Source organism: Dermochelys coriacea, chromosome 1 (assembly GCF_009764565.3).
Source record: "Dermochelys coriacea isolate rDerCor1 chromosome 1, rDerCor1.pri.v4, whole genome shotgun sequence".
Classification (NCBI taxonomy): Eukaryota; Metazoa; Chordata; order Testudines; family Dermochelyidae; genus Dermochelys; species Dermochelys coriacea.
In genome coordinates, this window is record NC_050068.2 from 95,722,391 (window position 1) to 95,746,965 (window position 24,575).

The following is a 24,575-nucleotide window of genomic DNA, read 5'->3' on the forward strand; positions in this document are numbered from 1 at the left end:
ATGCTTTCAAATTAAATCCCTAATGACCATAAATCCAAATCAATGTATGAAATTCATGGACAGTGTTCGGCTTATATGACATAGTAGAAATCAAATCACAATGATCTGCGCATTCCTTCTCCCTTACCATTTAAGGAACATAGGATGTGCAGTTCACTACGCAATACATGACTTAAATAGTCAGGCTTTATATACATAAATCTAGTATCAAGATACCCACTATTATATTACCTCTGCATCATTGCAAGCATGTTGTGTTTGTATGAGAGAGAGAGAACAAGTCTGAGTGTGTTGGTCTGACTAGTACTGAGGAGACGGGTTGTGTGATCTCTCACCCAGAAATAATAAGAAACAAACTCCAAAGTGACCTAAATTGGTGGTGTAAGTTAAATGCTGCATGCAAGAGCTACAAGTATGGTAACTTGCACCAAATTGACATTTGGTGGCAATGCCACTTGCTTTCTCTTACACCTTCCTCTTAATTGGTTTTGTTGCTATATCTCCCCTTTTACGTCCTCAGCATGTAAGTTACATTTGTTCTGCACACCCAGTGACAACCAAGGGTCAGCTCTGCAGCTGGTATCAATTGGCATGGTCCCAAATGGGTGTAAATTACACTACCATACTTTACAGAGCATACCCACTTAAAACATTTTCTGACCATTTTATTTACTTAAGTGCAGAATTTTGCCCCAAAAGCTCAGAGTTACTCATGCTGACACTACAACTCTTGGTGACTAGTGAGAGGTTTGCCCACTGAGCTGAGAGGGATAAAAGCCAACCCTGGATTTTGGATGTAGGCCAGTGATATTCAGATCTCAGTGGCTCAGGAGCCAAATTAGTGATCATCATTACCCAAAAGAGCCACAGTAGCGTGAATTCATTGTTTCATTTACTATAGTACTATCTATATAGTCATATTTAAACAGTATGACAAAGGAAATATTTAGCCTATATAATTCTCATGGCAAATAAACGTATTGCAAGTTGATAACTAAATTAGTTAACCAATCAGGATGTTTTTACTATGTTAATAACTTAGATTGGTTAATAATTAAATCACACCATGTTTTAATATCATGTATTGCAATGAGCCACAGAAGACACATAAAGAGCCACTTGTGACTCATGACCCGCAGTCTGAGTATCACTGCTTAGACTCTCTGGGCCTCACTTGGGAGAGAATTTCAACAGAAAGGCAAACTTAGCTTCCCACTTAAATTTAAAATACAAAAACATTAGAAATGTGCAGAATAACCATAAAAAGGTGGCACAAAAAATGTCAGAGAGGAAGAGTACTAGGAAACATTTCTTCTTAAAACAATCCCTGAGTCTTGCTCATATTACTACCTGTGTGATGTTCAACAGACTGTTACCCAAAGCAGATGATTGTGTGATTAATTCCTAACTGTGACTACACAATTCAAAAATAGTTGGGTAGATTTCTCCCATATTAATGAAATGCCATCATTTTGTTTTCAGGTCTTTATTATTCTTGTGTTACATTTCTTAATTAATCCAAATTATCTGTTCTGAATAGTTGGAGTTAGCAGGTGTTTTTCTATGATGGAGCTAATTATTCTGGGATTGTGTTCCCTATAGATTTAAGGGCCTGATACTTTACTGCTTTGTAATTTTGTGTACAAGGTAAGTTGAAAAATCAGAATGGTAGTGTCTTACCCTCAGCTTATGCTTTGAGCTTCAAGGGGACTAATATGCTTAAAGTTAAGCAGATGCTTTGCTGAACAGGGATGGAATAAAACACATGTCCAAGTGTTTTGCTGACATAGTACCTAAGTGACTTGCCCAAGGTAACATAGGAAGTCTTTGGCAGAGCTAGGAAATGACCCGAGATCTCCTGAGTCCCAAGCCAATACCTTTAATTACAAGTCGATCCTTCCTCTCAGTACTTAAGACCCCTTTGAATTAAATTAATGCTCAAACATTTAAAATCTCTCACTCACACAGTAACTCTTTCTGTTAATAATTACAGAGGTGGGCCAGGCTAACCTTGTACAATTTTCAAACCTATCACCAAACATACATGCACTAATGAACCAGAAATCTAACTTTTTTGTGGATGGCAATTTGTAAGTCCCTTTTCTTATGACAGACAGCTGCTGCAACTCAGATCAACACTTTCAAAATAATTTGGATGAATTGTTCAAAATAGATCTTGGTATCTGACAAGCAAGAATCAGATTAGTTCCATTCAAAGATATTTGAATGCCAATCCCTGCTAGAAAGAGTGGAAGGGGACGATATAAAATATCAAAATTACATAGGCCTTAAATGTTTTCATAAAAGTCTAACGGAGCTTGAAAGATAATCCTGAATTCAGATGAAAAGCACTCAGAATAATAAATACCAAGGAATAATTTAAAAGGCCACAGCTCACTAAGTGGGCTACAGCAGTCTGACTTCATAAGCCACAAATGAGAAATATTAGCTGAATCCTTAATGGCTTTTATCTCATCTTAGGGGTACTGTACATCTGATATGTATTTTTTTAGAATGCTGTTTATATTCAAAAGCTTTATTGTGAAGAACACATAACTGTGGCGACTAACAGGAGACTCTCTGTTGATGTGGTTGGGATGACCTCACAACTAAAGTCACCCGAAACCCACAGGAAAATGTTATGAATTCCATAGAATTATGTCTCCCTAATTCTGTGTAATATTTTAAAGCTACTTGACTTACATTTAAAATATATCTCTGATCCACTCAGCTTTCACACCATGTGACTGAACATAGATTCATAGACTTTAAGGCCAGCAAGGACCATCATGACCATCTAGTCTGACCCCGCTGTACTTTGCGGGCCACAAAATTTCACCCACCCACTCCTGTAATAAACATGGCCATCATCCTCCACTCCATCTCTTAAAGGGAACCTCAAGTAGCTTGTATCACCATTTCCTCCTTCACTAATGGCTAACAGAAATGGCACTGTACTTCCAGAAAATCCAAAGTCAAGGTTAGCTTCATGGGGGAAGAACAGCTGGGCAGCTGAGCCTGTCAAGTCCAGCTATAGCTACCATGCTTCAAAAGGATGAGCAGAAGTTCCAGGAAAGTGGTGTGAAAGAATAAAAAATTTGATGAGTTGTGTCAATGCCCTTATTCAACACTCTGCAATGTCAGAGTAAAGTGGGCTAGAGAAGGACATAGCCAGCAAGTGAAAATATTCATTACCACACTCCCCACTCTAATACAATTTAAATGTTTATTTTTAGAGGGTAGCTTTACATAATCTGAGTTTTAAGAAATTGTATCTGCAGTAGGGACCATTAGAAACAAAACATTTGCCATTCCATGGTGATTACAGCACTACAATATCACCTCTTCTAAGTATCTGATAGGGAAGAGACTACATTATTGGATAGCACAGGTTCCTGGTGTGGCAAGTGTTACCCTAGGTAGCTGGTGTGGTCTAGTGGGTCATACTCTAAACTGGGGTTTAGGAGTCCTGGGTTCTATTCTTGGTTTGGCAACTGATACGACTTTGGACACGTCGCCATGCCTCAGTTTATCTGTGTGTAAAATGGAGGTAATGATACAGATTTCCTTTGTAAAGTGCTTTGAGAGCTATAGAAAAAAAAGTGCTATATAAGAACTAGGATTGTGCTTTAGCCAAGTCATGTAAATTTAATTTCTCTCTGTCATTTCCCTCATTTACAGTACTTCAGAGAAGATAATACTTCAGAGAAAAGCAGTGAGGATTAATTAGTTAATGTTTGCAAAGTGCTATATGCAGGCTCTTGTTACTTTGTCTTGTCTGTTTTTGTAGTGCAGAAAAATCTCCATGATTACAAAGTTTAATAATCCATCATTCCTCTGCAGTATAAAGCAGTGCACACCCAAAGTGTACATGTACAACAACAGCATAACATTTGCAAAAATAACAATGGAGCTGGACCCCTCATGTTCATTTTTACAAGGATATTCTGAAAACCTTCTACAGGGTTTGAGCCAAGGGACTTCCATTAAAATCCCTTACAATACTGTGAGAATTTACTAAGAATTAGATGGAAGCTCAGGATTAGCACAGCAGAAGGAAAGCCTTTCATAAAGGGGTGAATGAAAGAAAAGCCCCTTCAAAGGACATTTAATCTTTTGTGACTCAAAATAAAAAAAAGTGTACAGTCCTAAATTACCAGCCATATTCTTTTTCATATGGCTATCAAAATCTAAGTTTTAGGGGTCAGAAACCATTCCTCAGATAAGTCACTCCTCCTGAGAGTTCATGCTCACCGTTGATGTCAGTGGCAATACTTCTGTAAATAACTGCACACCAGGCATCACAGTGAGCCTAAATAAAGAGTTAATCACAGCCATTAAATTAGAAATGTTCTCCCATTGCATTTAAACTCCTGGAGTTTATTGGAATAGTTACTGCTTTCTGCAGCCTATTTTCCCCCCATTTCAAGCCAGACAGTGTTGTATAGAATTTATCCAAGCTACTGCACTGTGGAATTTACACCTTGGTATGGGAGCACCTGGGGGTTAATAGAGCTGCTTGCCTTGAGTAGCTGAGTCACTAATAAATCTCAGTTTTTGTCCCTCACTCCCAGGCAAACAGGAGTGGGAGGAATTCCTGTCCAGTCACTTCTCAGGCCCTCTGCTCCTAGGAACCCAAAAGATCCAGCAAGGACCAGGAGAAATCAATATAATATTCTGTAATGTACAGTGTTGATTTACCTCAACACCATTTACAAAGTCGCTGAGGATGTGCCCAGTGTCGATAGTCCGGTGTGTAACTTTTTGGCTTGAAAGGGCTCCCCAGTTGAGAGCTAAAAGGCTTGCACATGCTGCTGCAGTGTGTGATACTAAAACTGAACAACTAGGGTTGGAGGAGATTTATATAGATCTCTGTCATTGCAGGAATCATTGTCAACAAGTCATGCAGCAAAACACTTTTCTACTTATTTAGAATCTTGGTTATTCAGTTACCGTTGAAAATGTGCACAGTACTTCAGATGCAATATTCTCAGATGTTTCTATCACCTGGAGTATTATGTGACATTTCACTGTTTCAGCATTGCACAGCAATATGGGGCATTTGTTCAGAAAGCTACACGGTCTTCAAAACAAAAGAGAAAAGAGATAAATAGCCAAGTACAATCTTGTACCTTAACCACTGAAAAGCCTATCTTAAAACTGAATGGAACAACAGAGAGCTTTTATTTCTTGTTTTTTAAAGAATAAAACTCAGTGATTTCCTTTGAAAGCTATTCAACAAGTTCCCCATAATCCTATTTCATATGAAATGTATCTGTTTCCATAAGAACAGCCATCGCAGGCCCAATGATACCATTAATCTTTTGTAACCTACCCTTTAGCTACATTTATAGATTCTGCTCTTGTAAACCAAATGCAGAACAAAAACTGATAACATTTTAGTCTGAACATTCATCAAATACATGCTGAAAGCAAGTTTGCACTGGTTTTCTGGCTTATACCAACCAGTGCAATCTCTTGCACAGGAGGGAGCTTGCAACTTCAGCAACTTGTTCTAAATCTGTCCTATCATTTCTTGAAGTTGAGGCCTACATATAAATATCTATCTGGCTCTAATTATATAGATGGATACATGTGTGTGTACATATATAATCTTTTCAGAATCAGACATCCAAATCTATTGCATTTTACTCACAGCTTTTGGGTACTTGGCATCTGTTCACTACCAGTTCAACAGTTATTAGAAGCTAGACATGTAGAATTAAATATAATTACTTAGACAATTTACAAAACCAAGTAGATCAGTGGGTGAGACATTTTATCTGATGAAACACTGTTTTATTGAACTGGCATTTATTAGAATACCATGCAGATTAATGCTTGGGAGGATGGAAATTTAGAGCCCTTCAGTCAAAAAGGAGAATAGGGAAGAACAAAATGTTCTCTCTGTTTAAAAACATCTATCTTGAGGAAGAGTGAGTTAAAGGTGTCTTGGATTATTTGTGCTTACTCAACCCAAATGCAATGTGCCTTGCTCGGAAATACAGGAATTTGACTTTTAGTACCATTGGTCGTCTTAGCCTCCACCATCAAGTAATATGGAATTAAGCACTCTTTTCTTAAAAATGATTGAGTATGGATGTCTTCTTTAACCATGTGTGCCTCTTGTCTCTTGATCAGGTAACAGACATTAAAGAAAAACTGAAGCTTTCAAAAAAGTTCTGGTCAGCTTTACCATATACTATCTGCAAGGATGAAAGAGTGACAGCTGGCATGTCAAATGAAGAGGACTGCTGGAATGGCCATACCAGAGCTAGGTGAGGAAGACTCCTCCCCAAATAGTAGCACACTAATTCCACATAGGCCTTGGAATGGTTAGCTGGTTATGTGTTCTAAGGCTTGTTTACAAAACCACTTACAGCACTGAAATGGAAATAGGGAAGAACAAGTAATTGCCAAGGAAAGCTAGTAGCTGGGAGCACTTACCATCAAGGTGCCATTAAATCTAGAGAGTGAGTCATTCTGAATGTGCACATTGTGTCAGGATTTGAACATGGAGACTATTCATTAGTTAGATTCCAGGTGGATTATTTATTCTGAGATCTCAAAGAGTCCGTTAGCACTTGTTAGTGTCCCTGTGTAGTGACCAACAAACAGTGAAGCAATTCACACTTGGGATCTTCTCTTAGGATGCAGCAGATATTGGAATTTCAGCTTTATTTTATTATTTATTGGCAATCCTTTTGGTTATTGGTTGAGTAAAACTGAAAAATAGCCTGGATATAATAAATATAATCTTCTTAGTTGCCTCATATGAAAGGCTTGACCTTACACCACAGCATTGCGGAAACTGTGGCTTTAGGCATCGGCTGTCCTTTTTCAGCAATTTTTCTATAATTCTCAACTTTGAAGTCAGGTTGGATCACTACTTTGTGGCAGGACTGTTGCTGGAAGATTGCTAAATTCACAGATTGAGTCAGCAAGTGGGAAACAGATGTGTTTAAACATTGTTGAGAAAGTGGTGGACAGGTTGGATCAGGGAACATATTGAGGGATGGTTACATTTTGGTTTAGCAACAGCTGTGAGTGCTGCTGGGGTGAAGGGAGGAGCTATGGGTTCTGAGTGAGCTAGGCAAAATATTTTGGCCAAAACTTTCACCGAAAAATACAGATTCAGGTTGACCAAAACATTTCATGAATTTGTGTTGATTTTGGCAAATTGTTTTGGTCAGGAAAAAAAAAGGTGTTTTTTACCTTTCCAAATTGAAACATTTTGATTTTTTTAAAGCTAAATTCTTAGGGGATTTAGGTGAGGAAGAATGATAAACCCTAGCCCCAAACCATGGTGGGTCTTCACTGGAACTGGAACACACGGATGTCCCCCCCACCCATGAGAGCCCTAACCAGCAAGCTAGAGAGTCACTCATGCTCTGATCCAATGACTAATTAATTATACAAAGTGGAATGGCTTTGACAGGAGAGTTGACAGACACCCATTTCAAAAGCTGAGTAGTTAGGGCACTCAGCTGGGATGTGGGAACCTCAGTTCAAGTTGTGGCTTCAAAGCTATTAGCTATAAAGGGGTGGCAGCACTATCTGCTCCTCCTCCTCGATTTTGTGAATGGCACTTAAGTCTCCTGGTGAATCTCATCCTTCATTTCCAAATTACCTTTGCTTTTTATATTTAAAAATGTTTAAAGATGCCTGAAATAAAAACAAAACACTTTGTTTCGGGTTGAACAATGTATTTCATACATGAAAGAAAAAAAAATTGACAAAATTTGGTCAGGTTGACCTGAAATTATTTTTCCTTCAATTTTTTTAAACTGCTGGCAAACCAAAAATTCAGTCCTTTGCACAGTTCTAGTCCTGAGTGCCCAATGAATGCAGTTCCTTACTGCTGTGATACAGTTTCAAGCATGCCTTTTAGATTTGTTAACCATTACCTATTTGTGGAAACAAGCTAGTGGATGAAAATTAGACAGCCACAGAAACAGCAACAACCCCTTCAAATTTGAACTGAACTGCATGTCTTTTGTCTGAAGCTATGTCTACACTATGAACCTTAGGCGTAGCCGTACTGCTGCAGCTGTAAGGTATCCTGTGTAGCCATTCTATGCTGGTGGGAGAGAGCTCTCCCATCGCCATAATGAAACCACCCTCAATGAGCGGCGGTAGCTGTGACAGTGGGAGATGCTCTCCTCCCAACATAGCGCTTTCCACACCAGCGCTTTTGCTGGTGAAACTTTTGTTGGTTAGGGGTTCTTCTTTTCATATCCCTGACCAACAAAAGTTTTAGCAACCAAAGTCCTAGTGTACACATAGCCTAAGACGCAACTATGAAAAAAAATAGGTCATAAGTCAGCATATCAACTTCTCCATTGTGCAGGATACTTTGTAAGAGAAAGATTCCCTCGTGGACCCACTCCCCTCTCAATGTCTTAATCCCCCACTGCTTAATTGTCAAAAGTTTCATTTTGCAGACAAGCCCAAAGGGCTCTGCAAACTGTGGGTTGTCCATGGACCGCGATTTGATAAGAAATGGTATAAATCTACTCTCCAAAGCTAGGAGTATTATTTTCTCAATGCTTAGCTGTTAGAGCCCATCCCCATCCCCCCTGAAGCCTGTGAGGGAAGCAAATGGCAGCTAACAGAATAATATCAGGAATGTTTATATATAACTACATGCAGTGGTGCTGTAGCCATGTTGTATATTACTAGGTTCATCTTAAAAAGACTGTGTGAAAGTAAAGTTTGAAATCACCTTCCTCCACAATCGCTATTATTGTAGCAGTGCTTCATACATTACAACCCCATGCAGGTGTGCTCTGCTGGCAAAAGGAAGCTGGCTAGTGTGCATTGCTCCATGAAGCACACGTTAATAAAGACTGCATGCTGCGGCTATTGCAAAGAGCCCTAAAGCATGCCTGCTAAAATCATTCTTGGTTTCCTTGAGCAATTCTAGATTTTTGTCCTACATGCCTTATAGCAAAGCAAAGACTCACGGGTGCAGCACCTCCTGCTGGTCATCTCAGGAATTAGCTCTCCAGCATATGGAGCACCTCCTCCTGGCCAGTGTCTCACCTGATGCTAGCCCCATGTCCCTCCCAGACCCCAGTGCTCCTTTACCTTAGGGTGCTGCCCCCCCACACTCTGGGTCTCCACTCCCAGGGGAACCCCCAACCCTCCATCCCCACCTTGCCTCAGTGGCTACTGCCAGTCATCATCTATCACCCATTCACTGGGGCAGACTGCAGTCTGTAAACCACTCATCATTGGCAAGGCAGGGGTTAGACCTGCAGCCTTTCCCTGCAGCCTAGTATCTCTCTTTAGGCCTTGAACAAGGCCTGCAGCCTCAGAAGTTGCCAGGCTAGAGCTCCCCAGCTCCTCTTGTCTTTCCCCAGCACTTCTCTACCTCCAGTACCCTGCTCCTAGGCAGCTAAGTCTCCTTCCACCCCCTAGAGAGAAACTGACATAGCTCCTGCCTCACAGCCCTTTTATAGGGCCAGCTGTGGCTGCTTCCCCAATCAGCCTAGCCTTTTCTCTCAAGAGTGGGGTAACTGCTCTGCTACATGCCTGGCCAGTACCACTCAGCTCCCTTTTTCCCGAGGCACCTGTACAGATAAGGGCTTGATATTGTCCTAAATTTGCAGGATTTGGTCCATCCAAAATGGGTAGGTTTTCTTTTGAGTTTACACAGGAACAATTCTCTTACAGCCTTCCTTTTGCAATATTTACATCATGGGAAGGCTTGCACTTGAAACAAAAGAGAAACTATTACTCCAAGTGTCAATGAAATGTAATTAACAGGGTACGTGAAATTTGACAATGCCCTAGAGAGCCAGGTCATTCCTCTTTACTGTAGCATAAAATGTACCCTTACTCATGATGACTAGTATCTACAATAAAGTATGAGTCAGCATGAATAAGGGCAGCAGAAGCTGGCCTGTTAGTAAATAAAGGATTTGATTTCTTTGTATTCATATGCTTGCCTATTCTCTGCCTTGGCTCTTGTGCTAATGTTAGGCCTCCCTTTTACCCCATGGTGGATATAGGCATGTATTTTGAATTCCAAACTGAATCACAGAAGTTAAAGATGAAAAAAAACAGTTGGGTCATCTAGCTTATTCCCTAGTGTAATAGTCTGTTAGTCACTTAGAGTCTCTTCATAAGTTCTTCAGGGCATGGGCAGAGGAAGCTCCCTAGAAGTGCAGGGGGCACCAGCACCCAGACTGTGGCCCTGCCCATGATCCACCCTGAGACCCACCCCTGCTTGGCCTCCTCCCACCTATGCTCCACCTCCATTCTGCCCCAGGCCTTGCTCCTGCTCGTCCCCCTCCCAGAAGGCCCCCAGCCCTCTGCTCATGCCACTACACTCCCTCCCCTGAGGGGCTCCCCCACCTGCCGTTTGCGCCTCTTTGCCCCCTCCCTAGAAGGCCCCCCCCACACTCGCCGATTTATAAAAGGCTGATGTATGAAAGGGGTGTCACTGACACTTCTGAATAGATCTTAAGAATTCCCTATTCTTGATAAAGCATCTGCAACAATATTTTCTTTCCCCTTGATATGAATTATGTCAACGTCATATTCTTGAAGGGCTAGACTTCGAAGAAGTAATCTAGAGTTCCTTGAGCTCGATGTAGCCATGCGAGTGGGGCAGGGTCACTTAGCAAAGTGAACTTTTTGTTATACAAATAGGGTTTAAGCTACTTAACTGCCCAGACAGTTGCATAGCATTTTCCTTGATTGTAGCATAGTTTTGCTCAGTGGATGTCAGTTTTTTGCTTAAGTATGCAATGGGGTGGCTGCCCTGATTTCTGATTTCTAAGGGTTTGTCTATACTGGCACCTAGTTGGCAAAACTTGTGTCATTCAGGGGTGTTAAAAAAACACACACCCCGAATGACAAAAGTTTGCCCGATGAAAAGCACCAGTGTGAACAGCGCTTTGTCAGCAGGAGCGCTTTCCTGCCGACAAAGCCGCTGCCGCTCGTAGGGGGTGGAAGTGTTTGTCTGCAGGAGAGCACAGCCATGTCGCTAAAAGCCTCGTAGTGTAGCCTAACAGTCTGACCTGAGTTCGGCACTATTAGTTGTGAGCCACTCCAGGTACTGCAATACCTAGGCAATGAACAGGGAAATATAACAAAAGACAAAATAATTTAAAAAAACCAGTGTCTTAGGTGCTGCTGGTCAAAGAAAACAGAGTTATAGAATTGCAAAATACACATTGGCTCTTGTGTTTCATTCAACACATCCACCTTCTAACATTGCATATACCAGAAAATGTATGTTATAAAACTGAGGTTATAGAAAATGGAAACTATTCCATCTTTTGAAAGAGGCAGAACACCAAGGTCACTTGTGGTTATTAAAATCCACTGATATGTCTCTACTGCTGTGAGACCAGATGGGGTTAATCCAAGGCCACCAATTAGCAGATAACATGCAGAGTTACAGGAATGATCCATTTGACTTTCTGGAAAGGTGCACTTGTTATGATGATGACCCTTGACACAGAAAAAGCATTTGTTTGATAAGGTCAAATGTAAAAATTGGGGCAGAGGAGGTGGGAGTTGAATGGTGTGAAACTGGGAACATTTATGAGATGGATGGAACCCCATTTCTAAAAAAACCTTATAGGCAGAATCAAAGTTAATGATAGCTACTTCAAATCTAGTGCCTTCTGAGAAGTACCCAGCAGGCTGCCCCATCACATCTCATATTCATGGTCATGGAAACTTGTACACAAATGCTGTTTGTTTGTTTTTAAAAGAATATCTTGGGAATAAATTCAAGAGACTTGGGTAACAATGTTATCCTCTATGCAGGTGAGGTCTTAATGAGCGGTTGGTGATCTGCTCATCCAGATGAGTGTTATGAAAGATAGGATGCAATTTGTAGACGTCTTAGGAGTTAGTATTCAGTTATACCAAATCCCAATTATTAGCCCTTGAAATAAACTAAGATACCCAAATACCATGACAAATAAAATGCCATGCGTACAGTGCTGAAGTTACAGCCAGCTGCAACCATCTCTTCCCTTCGCATGCAGAACCCAGTTTAGCTGAGGAAACGCATGCTGCATGGTCCAATAGAGTTCGGGCTCTCACTGTGTTGGGTGGAAGAAGTGAGGCACTAGAGCATTGTCTATACTAAGAAAATGGCCCATTTCTAACAACAGCTTTGTTTAAGCTGCACTTAATTGCGGACATCTATGTTTAGCACCATTGGAGAAAATGCATTAAGCCCAGCTCTCAGCAACTAAACAAAATGTTTCTATTAATAAATGTATGGTTTCCAATTTAATTTTGCTGGGGCACCCCTTCCAGTGTCTTGACAGATTCCCTTCCAGTCCTTGTGTTCCCTTATATTCCACCTAAGCACAGCTGCTGCTGTCTTTCCTTTACACACACATACACACACACTAACCAATCCCTTTGGGGATTGCCATATGATTGAAAAGAGATAGATGGGGTTGTCTGTTTGGCCAAGTGAGCCAATTGTAAGTGCCTTTTTATCTTAGCAGGCCGGGTAAGCTTGTCTGCCATTATCCTAGCTTGAGTGAACCTCCCTGCAGCATTTTGTTTTGTCTTCCTCACAAGATTAGACACCAATGAAAGCTACAGCACTTACTGAGTGGAATTTCCCAGTGTTAAGTAAACAGCTGATGCAGCAGCAGAAGATGGAGGACACTGCCCTTTAAGTCAGATGTCATTCATGAAGTGCAAAACCCATCCATTTTTGTTCAATGGCCACAGTGGTTTGTTTATGTAAGCAATCTGAAAAGAATTATCAGCCATTTTTAGTCTTGAAAAGAAAGAAAATATTTTGGAACATCAGCTGCATATTGAAAAAAAATGAACTTTAAACAAGCTTTGTGGGACTTGCATAACAGGTGCCAAAAAGCATTTTTGTCATGCCTGCTGAGGCAAGTAAGAAGTATGGAAAGGCTGAAGAGGAATGAAGAAATGGGTTAAGATTTTAGAAAATGTAAACGGCACTAAACTAGTGCTATATCTGAGCAAGAAACAAATAGAAAATAAACAGTAATTAATAGTAATTAAATAACAGTAACAGCTTCTCATTTGTCAAAGAGGTGAGAGAAATAATTGGACACAGATCCAGGCTAGCCTCTCCCATTCCATTTTTATTTAGAATAGTTAGTATTATTACCATGCACCAAAAGGGATGGTTAACAGCAAGAGCAGCAGCAAAGCTTAATACCCAAAGGGGTAGCTCCACTTTAAGAACTGCAACATAAGCAGCTGTGTTTGAACAACTTTGCGCACCCTGCAGCCAATTTTCTGTCAAAAATGGTCTCATGCCACTGCTTCCAATTTTGTGTGATTTAACCCTACCACATACACATCAAAATGCTTTTGTAAGAACATGTGCTTGGCTGTCATTCAGGGGGAAGATGTCACTCAAAAAAACACCTTGGACTTTGAACTTCTGTATCCCTGGTTTAAAGAAAGGGTAGCAATGTTTAGCCTTTTACATTCAAACGAGACTTTCCTGTGAGAAAACAGGTGAGCCACTACGATAACAATTATCTAAATACTTCATTCATGTGCTGTAAATACTGAGGCCCTGATCCAGCGAGGTACTTAGGCATGTGCCTAACTTTAAATGCTTTGAAGTCAATGGGCTTTCTTAAAGTGTGCTTAAATTTAGCAAATGCTTAAGTTCTTTGATAACTGTGGCTTGACAGCGCAATACTAAAGATATATGTGCTTAAAGTGTAGCAACTAAATCTGCATGAAGAAACCTAAATAATAATTTTAGTCACCTCAAATCCGATTGAGGGTATCTTAAAGATAGATTTAGATGCCTTATTTGGGGCTCCCAAACTTGAAAATTAGGCACTGAGTCATTAAACCTAACCCATTCTGAAACAGAGAGTTTATCATGCAGTAGCCACTATATTTCACCCTTTGGAATAAAGCCTTATCCTGGAGAGCCAATGCAATAAAGTTGTTGATTTCATATCTTTAACACTTTTGTTTTAAAGTTCATCCTTCTGATGGCAAATACTGTTTTTAAGTGTGTGTGTGTGTGTGTGTGTGTGTGTGTATGTGTAATTCATTTGACTCTTTTCAAGTCCCAACAATCAGAGCAGAGCAAACCAACACTTTGTGAATGTCATGGTTGTTCCTGGAATCTGATTCTACAGGGAATTTTAAAATGAATTAGGGTGAAAGAAAACAACTAGGCCCGCTTGACATCCCCTTGAAGTCAGCTGATCTCTGGGTGGGTTCAGGGTCTGCCACACAGATCCGTTTACAGAATTTGAAACTTGTTATTCATCCTAAATAAAGAATATACCAGAAAACTCTTATTACATTAAACTTCCAAAATAACTCGTATGCTTTCCATATAGAAAACTTACTCAGGACTCAGTATATCACATAAACTAGGTTCTATTTTTTTACACAATAAGACAAGAAGTCAAACAATCAGTCGTAATTTGATGCATCATATTTCATAGCCAAACACTGCTTCTCATGGATTGAATCAGATAATTAGCAGAACAATCATCAGTCATGAACAGGAATTCTGATGCATAGTAGGCAATAAATACTTATACTTAAAATCACTTTTAGCTAGTAACTGGTTGTTTCTCCTGGGGAAAGAATCTTACTGTCTTACAGCCTCTTTCTGCCTATTCGTCCTACATCACTGTAGAATCTGAGCACCTACTACATAGAAAGAAAGATGATTATTGTTTTTTCTATTTTAACTCTTTCCTTCTTGGCCTTAGGAGAAATTTCTGGGTTCATTTATAAGATATTAATTCGTTTGTTTGTTTATGTTTGTGTCAAAGATAGAGCAAGCAGCTGAACTGAAGAAATTAGTTTTGCATTTAGTTCTGGAAGTGACAGGTCCTTATCTCTTATAGGAGATTGTCAGTCCATTAGAGAACTGAAGTCAGGTCCTTAGTGTTCAGATATATCTCCAAATTAAACAACAGCTATTATGTATTGTTGTTGTTGTTGTTGTATAATAATTTGTATTACCATAGTGCCTAGGGGCCCTAGTCATGGACTATTTGCTAGATGCTGCACAAACACAGCAAAGAGACAGTTCCTGCCCTAAAAGAGCTTACAATCTAAGTATAAGACAAGAAACAATCAGGGGGCATACAAGAACACAATGAGGCAATATTGGTAAGTTTGACAGGTAGTGGGATCACAGTACCAGCTATCTAATTGTTATCAAGGTTTTTTTTAGACATCACAGCAAAGGAGAGTTTTAAGGAAACATTTGAAGGAGGAAAACAAGATAGTTTTGTGACTATGTACTGGAAGCTCTTCCCGAGCATGGGGAGAAGCATGAGGGAAAGCATAAAAATGTAACAAATGGGCAATGGAGCCTAGCATGGTGGGCTGATTAGAAGTGGGAGTCAACATCTTGATAGGGATGGGGCATGAAGGGCCTTGAAAGTGAAGACCTGTAGCTTATGTTTGATATGATAAAGAAGGGAGAACCCATGGACGGACGCATGCAAAGAGAGGGGTGATTGGTCAAAGAGACAGACTAGGACAATGGTCTTTGCAGCTGCATTCTGAATGAGTGGTGTGAGTGGTGCAAGATTCCATTTTTCAAAGCCAGAGAAAAGGGTGTTGCAGTAATTGAGACATGAGATGATGAGATGAGATGATGTTTGATGATTGAGACATGAGAGAATGATTGAGTTTTAGCTGCATGGATGGATAGGACAGATGTTATCTTAGAGATACTAAGCAGAAAGAATTGGCAAAATTTAGACATAACTTAGAGGCAAGGATCTAAAAAGAGGTCTGAATTGAAGATGATGCCCAGCTTACGGGCCTATGTGATGGGCAGGATATTGGGGTTGCGGGCCTATGTGATGGGCAGGATATTGGGGTTGCCCATAATGATTAAGAAAGGAAGTAGGAGAAAAGGGTTTAGAGGAAAAGATTAATAACATGTCTCTTTCAACAACAGGCCAAAGTTGTCATTGCAAATGATCTATATGCGATAGAAGCTATTTTTACATAACAAGATGGATAAAAATTAAAAAAGTACAAAGGAATATTGGGCTAGATAATCAGCTAGATAATATTGGGCTAAATAATGTAGCTCCTCTGACGTCAATGGAACTACACCAGTTTTCATCAGCTGAGGATCTGGCCATTTAGAGTTTTACTCTATACTAGTAAATCTCAACTGTGGTTTGCAGAGGCAAGAGCACTTGCTGATAGTATGCAGAGTTAACCAGTCAGATGATGGTTTCTTTCTTTCCATATGTCGAAGCTCTTCAAAAAGAACAGTAATTATTAGTAAAACTGACAAAGTAGTTTTCTAAATATTTTTATAAGAAATTTTAAAGACTGTTAATACTGTCAAATTGCTTAGTAAAGAATTTGCACTATGGTCCGCATTTCCATAAAACATTATATACTGAGCCAATTGTTCATTTTGCTGTGTAGATACCTGCCTGAGATTATGAATGATGGGCTGACCAACCAGATCAACAATCCCGAAGTAGATGTGGACATCACAAGGCCTGACACCTTCATACGGCAACAAATCATGGCCCTAAGAGTCATGACTAACAAACTGAAGAATGCATACAATGGAAATGATGTGAACTTCCAGGATACAAGTAAGCAACTGATATTGCGAACAAACATATCCTCCAAACAAATTCATAAACTCACCACATCGGGGCTATTATAAATTCTAATAACTCTCCTTAGTTATAGTAATCTGCTAAGTATACCTTATTCCAGATGGTCCTGGGTTGGAAAAATGAAGCAATGTCAGGGTTGCCTACATAAAACAGCTTAGCCTAAGGTGTGAATTTAAATCATGTCTGTACTATGGGGACTATGGCGGCATGGCTATATCACTGTAGCTATGCCGGCATAACCTCATAGTGCCAATCCAGTCTATAGCAATGGAAAGGGTTTTTCCAGTGCTGTGGGAACACCATCTACTTGAGTGACAGTAGCTAGATCAACGGAAACATTCTAGCTGTGTCTACACTGGGGGTTAGGTCAACATAGCTACGGGGTTCAGGGGTGTATATTTTTCACACCCCTGAGCACTGTAGTTATGCCAGCCTCAATTTTAAGCATAGGCCAGGCCTCACGCTGATTTAGTTAAACTGGTGCATGCCACAGTGTGGACACGCTTATGTCATTTTAAGTGGCTTTTTTCAATTTAATTTAAGTAGATTGGGAGCTAAATCAAAATTGTCTGTTAAACCACGGTAAGTGTCCACATGGAGATTTGTACCCATTTAATTAATTCATTCATCTGGTGAAACTTTCCCACATAAACTGTTTCAGTGATATCCATTCCCTCTCTCAAGGTTGACCATTTACTGACTAGAATCCCTGCTGAAAGTTGTTACTGATCAAGTTCCACATTCAAGTTCTCAATCAGAGGATACAGTGTACTCCACGATCTTCACTTTAGTAAAAGTCTTCAAGGAAAAATCATATATGGTTCTATGGTCTTCATAAGAAGGTTTCAGTTTATACTTTTCAAGATCAGACTCATGCAGTATTTTTTAAACAGATCTGGGTTTGTGCTATTAGTTGTTATTATTGCAGGTTGTTATATAGATTATGGTAGCAACCAAAATGCACTACAGCCTTTGCAAGCACATTCCCATAAAAAGAAGATCGTATAATCTGAGAAGAGGATAAAGTATGGAGGGTGGGGGAAAGAGATAAAATGTACAAGTAAACCAATCAGGGAGGAGCTAGGCTTATGTCTTATTACAGCTATTACATGTTTAGGGAATTTTGTTTTGTTTTATTCTTAAGATGTAGCATTATATTTGCCTCTCCCCTTCCTCCTGCTTCAACTCATCTCTCCAGCTTTCCACCACTGCAACTGCCTGAGTCTATCCCTGCGTCCGTAAGCACCTTGTTTAAAAAATTCAGTCCCATCCCTCCGTGTGAATGTGCACCTGACTCAAAAGATAAACAACAGTAATAATCAGGTGCCCATGTACTCTGTGGCACAGTGGGACCACATTCTGTTGCAGTGTTCATTTGTTGTTTCTCCATTCTTGCCTCCCGCACCCAAATGCATACAGGACTAAGGTGGGAATTTATAGTCAGTTTCAGCAGTTTATCTTCTCAAAATCTCTGAGCCTCAGTGTTTACTCTATTCTCTAAACCAGTGCTTCTCAAAGCTGGTCCGCCCCTTTGCAGGGAAAGCCCCTGGTGCACCGGACCGGTTTGTTTTCCTGCCGCGTCAGCAGGTTCGGCTGATCGCGGCTCCCACTGACTGCGGTTCGCCGCTCCAAGCCAATAGGGGCTGCGGGATGCGGTGCAGGCCGAGGGACTAAACCGCCTAGTTGCACAGCTTGTTTCTCTGTTTTCTGGATGTAAACTGTACACCAGCTCTAGCTCATCAACCTGCTTCCAGCCTGGCTCTGAAGAACAGTGCCAGAACGCACACTGTAATCCAAGTATCGGGAGGGTAGCTGTGTTAGTCCACAAAAACAACAAGGAGTCCAGTAGCAATTTAAAGACTAACAGATTTATTTGAGCATTATTCTGTAATCCAACTGATTACTCTCTGTGAGCAAAATGCAAAATAAGAAACAGTTGTAGGCAGGTCCCAGCAGGGCAGGGAGAGAGAAAATTGCTAGGCGCCTGGTTACAACAAAATAATGAATTCTACAGCAAAAGTGCTGAATTTTGTGATATTTTAGAAAAATGCCTGATTCCATGGCTGCACAAGTCATAGGGCAAAGGGCTCTGAGTGAGATGAGTGGAGCATTTCCCACTCTCAGACCCATTGTTTCATGCTCTTTGAAGTTTCAGACAGGGAGTGGTGTACCCTCTAGTCACTTTTTTGAGGTTATCATTGTACCCCAATCCTTGTCTGAAGCCTCTCATTAAAACTGCCTCTTCCACTGCCTATACTCTCTATCTAGTATTACAGTTGTACCTGTTACACTAGGGCCTTGTCTACACTACACAGTTTTGTCAGCAAAAGGCAGCTTTTGCCAACAAAACAGTGGAGGTGTACACACTACAAAGCTACGTTCGGGAGAAGAACTCTGCTGTTTTGCCGACAAAATAAAACCCCCTCGATGAGAGGCATAAAGCTTTTTGCAGCAAAGTTAAAGCACCAATGCGCCAGTGTAGGTGCTACTGTCCGTTATGTCAACATAACTGGCCTCCCCCAGTATCCCACAATGCCCACCATGACCGCTCTGCTCACTCATTTGAACTCGGTTGCCCTGCAGGCACACACCCCTCCCCTTTCAAAGCTCCGGGAAGCTTTGACATTCCTCAGCATGGAGAGCTCACAGAGCCCCGAGGATGCCGCTCCTGGAGCTGAAGCGGCTATGGGAGAGCTCAGAGGGAATCACAGAACCATTCACATGGAATCAGCCGGCAGGCAGGGTGCTGCTGTGGGGGGTGAGGGAGAGAGACTGCTGTGCTGTGCAGTTGGGGGCTCATGGGTGGAGGTGTCCCCCTGCCCTCACGCCGCTGTCCGATCTTAAAGAGATAGCATGCCGACACACTCTCCCCCAACACGTACGCTTCCCCAACACACACACTGTCTCGCTCACATCTACACCCCCCCATCTCTCACACACTTCCCCAACACACACTGTTTCTGTCTCTCTCTCTCTCTCACACACTCTCCCCCTCCTCCCACCCCCCACATACACTTCAGTTGAAAAGTCGCTGGCAATCTAGTAGGATGTCCATGGAACAATGCAATTGAGAAATTTGCATAATGTGACGCTGTACCTGCCCCATGAGGCATTGCAAACCCGTCCCAAAGCACCCTGCAACCAGTTGCACAGTGGGACCCACAGTGTGCAACTGCTCTCTGTGTTGATGCAAGAATTGCTAGTGCGGACAGGGTCATCCCTGGGGGGTGTGAGGCCTGGGACAAATCAGCCTCCTTGCTACTCTCCTCGCCATCCGCCCGGCTGCCGCTTGCCTCCTCATCCTTCTCCCCAACCTGCCCAGCCACTGCTCTCCTCCTCGCCATCCGCTGGCACGCCTGCCTCCTCACCCCTCTCCTGCCTGCCTACCTGCCCCTCACCTCCCCATTCGCATCCTCACCCCACTCGCCCGCCGGCCTCATCTCCCTGCCCACCTCCTCACCTGAATATTGGGACAAATGGCATCCCAATCGTACATTAGTCGGGATGCAAGACAGAGGGCTAAATATTGGGATGGTCCTAATTTTATCGAAGCACAGGGCCCCCCAAAGCACAGGCCCTAGGGCAGTCACTCTGATTTGCCCTACCCAAGGGATGGCTCTGTGTCTACACTATAGCGGCAGAGTGTGGATGCACTCTGCCGACATAGTGTAGACATGCAACAGTGTGTTAATTAAAGCGGCATAACTTTTGTCGAAAAAACTCTGTCATGTACGCAAAGTCTAAGTATGTGATACATTTCAGAGTAGCAGCCATGTTGGTCTGTATTCGCAAAAAGAAAAGGAATACTTGTGGCACCTTAGAGACTAACAAATTTATTAGAGCATAAGCTTTCGTGAGCTACAGCTCACTTCATCGGATGCAGCGGAACTTCAGACATGAACGTCCTTCGTCTCATTTTGCTTAATCAAAAATTTAAACTCTAGTTCTTTACAATGAACTGCCTTGGACACTGCTGACCAGGCAAAGGAAAGGTTTGGAAATATCAGGAAAGAAGCCAGATTCACTTCAGAGACAAATACACATCTGGATGTGATGCAATAAGAAGATCTGAGCAGATGCAATAAAGAGAACAAAGCATTGTTATCTCACAAAAGAAAGTGAATGGAAAGGAGTGAAGTGTTAAAAATATCCTAAATGTAGGAATAAAATGAAAGGTGTACTTTTAATCATTTCAACTGTAAATTCTTCAGAGTAGGGACATTGTTTTCATGCTTGTTTGTAAAGTCCTGAGCATGCTGGTGCTACATAAATAATAATCAGCTATCTCATAACATAAAATCTTGTATCCTTCTCCAAATTTTTGATGAAGAACTTCCAATATTCTAGAGGCAGAAAACAATGAGCATTATGTTCACATGTACACAGAAAATTCACTAGAGATAGGACAGGTTTCAGAGTAGCAGCCGTGTCAGTCTGTATCCGCAAAAAGAAAAGGAGTACTTGTGGCACCTTAGAGACTAACAAATTTATTAGAGCATAAGCTTTCGTGAGCTACAGCTCACTTCATCGGATGCATTTGGTGGAAAAAACAGAGGAGAGATTTATATACACACACACAGAGAACATGAAACAATGGGTTTATCATACACACTGTAAGGAGAGTGATCACTTAAGATAAGCCATCACCAACAGCAGGGGGGGGAAGGAGGAAAACCTTTCATGGTGACAAGCAGGTAGGCTAATTCCAGCAGTTAACAAGAATATCAGAGGAACAGTGGTGGGTGGGGTGGGAGGGAGAAATACCATGGGGAAATAGTTTTACTTTGTGTAATGACTCATCCATTCCCAGTCTCTATTCAAGCCTAAGTTAATTGTATCCAGTTTGCAAATTAATTCCAATTCAGCAGTCTCTCGTTGGAGTCTGTTTTTGAAGCTTTTTTGTTGAAGTATAGCCACTCTTAGGTTTGTGATCGAGTGACCAGAGAGACTGAAGTGTTCTCCAACTGGTTTTTGAATGTTATAATTCTTGACGTCTGATTTGTGTCCATTCATTCTTTTACGTAGAGACTGTCCAGTTTGGCCAATGTACATGGCAGAGGGGCATTGCTGGCACATGATGGCATATATCACATTGGTAGATGCGCAGGTGAACGAGCCTCTGATAGTGTGGCTGATGTGATTAGGCCCTATGATGGTATCCCCTGAATAGATATGTGGACAGAGTTGGCAACGGGCTTTGTTGCAAGGATAGGTTCCTGGGTTAGTGGTTCTGTTGTGTGGTGTGTGGTTGCTGGTGAGTATTTGCTTCAGATTGGGGGGCTGTCTGTAAGCAAGGACTGGTCTGTCTCCCAAGATCTGAGAGAGCGATGGCTCGTCCTTCAGGATAGGTTGTAGATCCTTGATGATGCGTTGGAGGGGTTTTAGTTGGGGGCTGAAGGTGATGGCTAGTGGCGTTCTGTTGTTTTCTTTGTTGGGCCTGTCCTGTAGTAGGTGACTTCTGGGTACTCTTCTGGCTCTGTCAATCTGTTTCTTCACTTCAGCAGGTGGGTACTGTAGTTGTAGGAATGCATGATAGAGATCTTGTAGGTGTTTGTCTCTGTCTGAGGGGTTGGAGCAAATGCGGTTATATCGTAGCGCTTGGCTGTAGACAATGGATCGAGTGGTATGATCTGGATGAAAGCTAGAGGCATGTAGGTAGGAATAGCGGTCAGTAGGTTTCCGATATAGTGTGGTGTTTATGTGACCATCGCTTATTAGCACCGTAGTGTCCAGGAAGTGGATCTCTTGTGTGGACTGGTCCAGGCTGAGGTTGATGGTGGGATGGAAATTGTTGAAATCATGGTGGAATTCCTCAAGAGCTTCTTTTCCATGGGTCCAGATGATGAAGATGTCATCAATGTAGCGCAAGTAGAGTAGGGGCATTAGGGAACGAGAGCTGAGGAAGCGTTGTTCTAAGTCAGCCATAAAAATGTTGGCATACTGTGGGGCCATGCGGGTACCCATCGCAGTGCCGCTGATTTGAAGGTATACATTGTCACCAAATGTGAAATAGTTATGGGTCAGGACAAAGTCACAAAGTTCTGCCACCAGGTTAGCCGTGACAGTATCGGGGATACTGTTCCTGACGGCTTGTAGTCCATCTTTGTGTGGAATGTTGGTGTAGAGGGCTTCTACATCCATAGTGGCTAGGATGGTGTTTTTAGGAAGATCACCAATGGACTGTAGTTTCCTCAGGAAATCGGTGGTGTCTCGAAGATAGCTGGGAGTGCTGGTAACGAAGGGCCTGAGGAGGGAGTCTACATAGCCAGACAATCCTGCTGTCAGGGTGCCAATGCCTGAGATGATGGGGCGTCCAGGATTTCCAGGTTTATGGATCTTGGGTAGCAGATAGAATACCCCAGGTCCTGGCTCCAGGGGTGTGTCTGTGCGGATTTGTTCTTGTGCTTTTTCAGGGAGTTTCTTGAGCAAATGCTGTAGTTTCTTTTGGTAACTCTCAGTGGGATCAGAGGGTAATGGCTTGTAGAAAGTGGTGTTGGAGAGCTGCCTAGTAGCCTCTTGTTCATACTCTGACCTATTCATGATGACGACAGCACCTCCTTTGTCAGCCTTTTTGATTATGATGTCAGAGTTGTTTCTGAGGCTGTGGATGGCACTGTGTTCTGCATGGCTGAGGTTATGGGGTAAGCGATGCTGCTTTTCCACAATTTCAGCTCGTGCACGTCGGCGGAAGCAGTCTATGTAGAAATCCAGGCTGCTGTTTCGACCTTCAGGAGGAGTCCACCTAGAATCCTTCTTTTTGTAGTGTTGGCAGGAAGGTCTCTGTGGGTTAATATGTTGGTCAGAGGTGTGTTGGAAATATTCCTTGAGTCTGAGACGTCGAAAATAGGATTCTAGGTCACCACAGAACTGTATCATGTTCGTGGGGGTGGAGGGGCAAAAGGAGAGGCCCCGAGATAGGACAGATTCTTCCGCTGGGCTAAGAGTATAGTTGGATAGATTAACAATATTGCTTGGTGGGTTACGGGAACCATTGTTGTGGCCCCTTGTGGCATATAGTAGTTTAGATAGCTTAGTGTCCTTTTTCTTTTGTAGAGAATCAAAGTGTGTTTTGTAAATGGCTTGTCTAGTTTTTGTAAAGTCCAGCCACGAGGAAGTTTGTGTGGAAGGTTGGTTCTTTATGAGAGTATCCAGTTTTGAGAGCTCATTCTTAATCTTTCCCTGTTTGCTGTAGAGGATGTTGATCAGGTGGTTCCGCAGTTTCCTTGAGAGTGTGTGGCACAAGCTGTCAGCATAGTCTGTGTGGTATGTAGATTGTAATGGAAACTACAGTCCATTGGTGATCTTCCTAAAAACACCATCCTAGCCACTATGGATGTAGAAGCCCTCTACACCAACATTCCACACAAAGATGGACTACAAGCCGTCAGGAACAGTATCCCCGATACTGTCACGGCTAACCTGGTGGCAGAACTTTGTGACTTTGTCCTGACCCATAACTATTTCACATTTGGTGACAATGTATACCTTCAAATCAGCGGCACTGCGATGGGTACCCGCATGGCCCCACAGTATGCCAACATTTTTATGGCTGACTTAGAACAACGCTTCCTCAGCTCTCGTTCCCTAATGCCCCTACTCTACTTGCGCTACATTGATGACATCTTCATCATCTGGACCCATGGAAAAGAAGCTCTTGAGGAATTCCACCATGATTTCAACAATTTCCATCCCACCATCAACCTCAGCCTGGACCAGTCCACACAAGAGATCCACTTCCTGGACACTACGGTGCTAATAAGCGATGGTCACATAAACACCACACTATATCGGAAACCTACTGACCGCTATTCCTACCTACATGCCTCTAGCTTTCATCCAGATCATACCACTCGATCCATTGTCTACAGCCAAGCGCTACGATATAACCGCATTTGCTCCAACCCCTCAGACAGAGACAAACACCTACAAGATCTCTATCATGCATTCCTACAACTACAG

The 24,575-nt window shown here is 41.9% G+C and overlaps 1 protein-coding gene across 2 annotated transcripts in view; it reads left to right on the forward strand.

The window, feature by feature from the left end:
* Positions 1-24,575, forward strand: part of GPC6 (glypican 6) — a 1,178,678-nt gene that overhangs the window by 1,151,250 nt on the left and 2,853 nt on the right. For both annotated transcript variants that reach the window (XM_038388012.2, XM_038388013.2), the window contains 2 exons: positions 6,142-6,278; positions 16,414-16,589. In XM_038388012.2, coding sequence (XP_038243940.1) covers positions 6,142-6,278; positions 16,414-16,589 — 313 coding nt within the window. The remainder of the gene's footprint in view (positions 1-6,141; positions 6,279-16,413; positions 16,590-24,575) is intronic.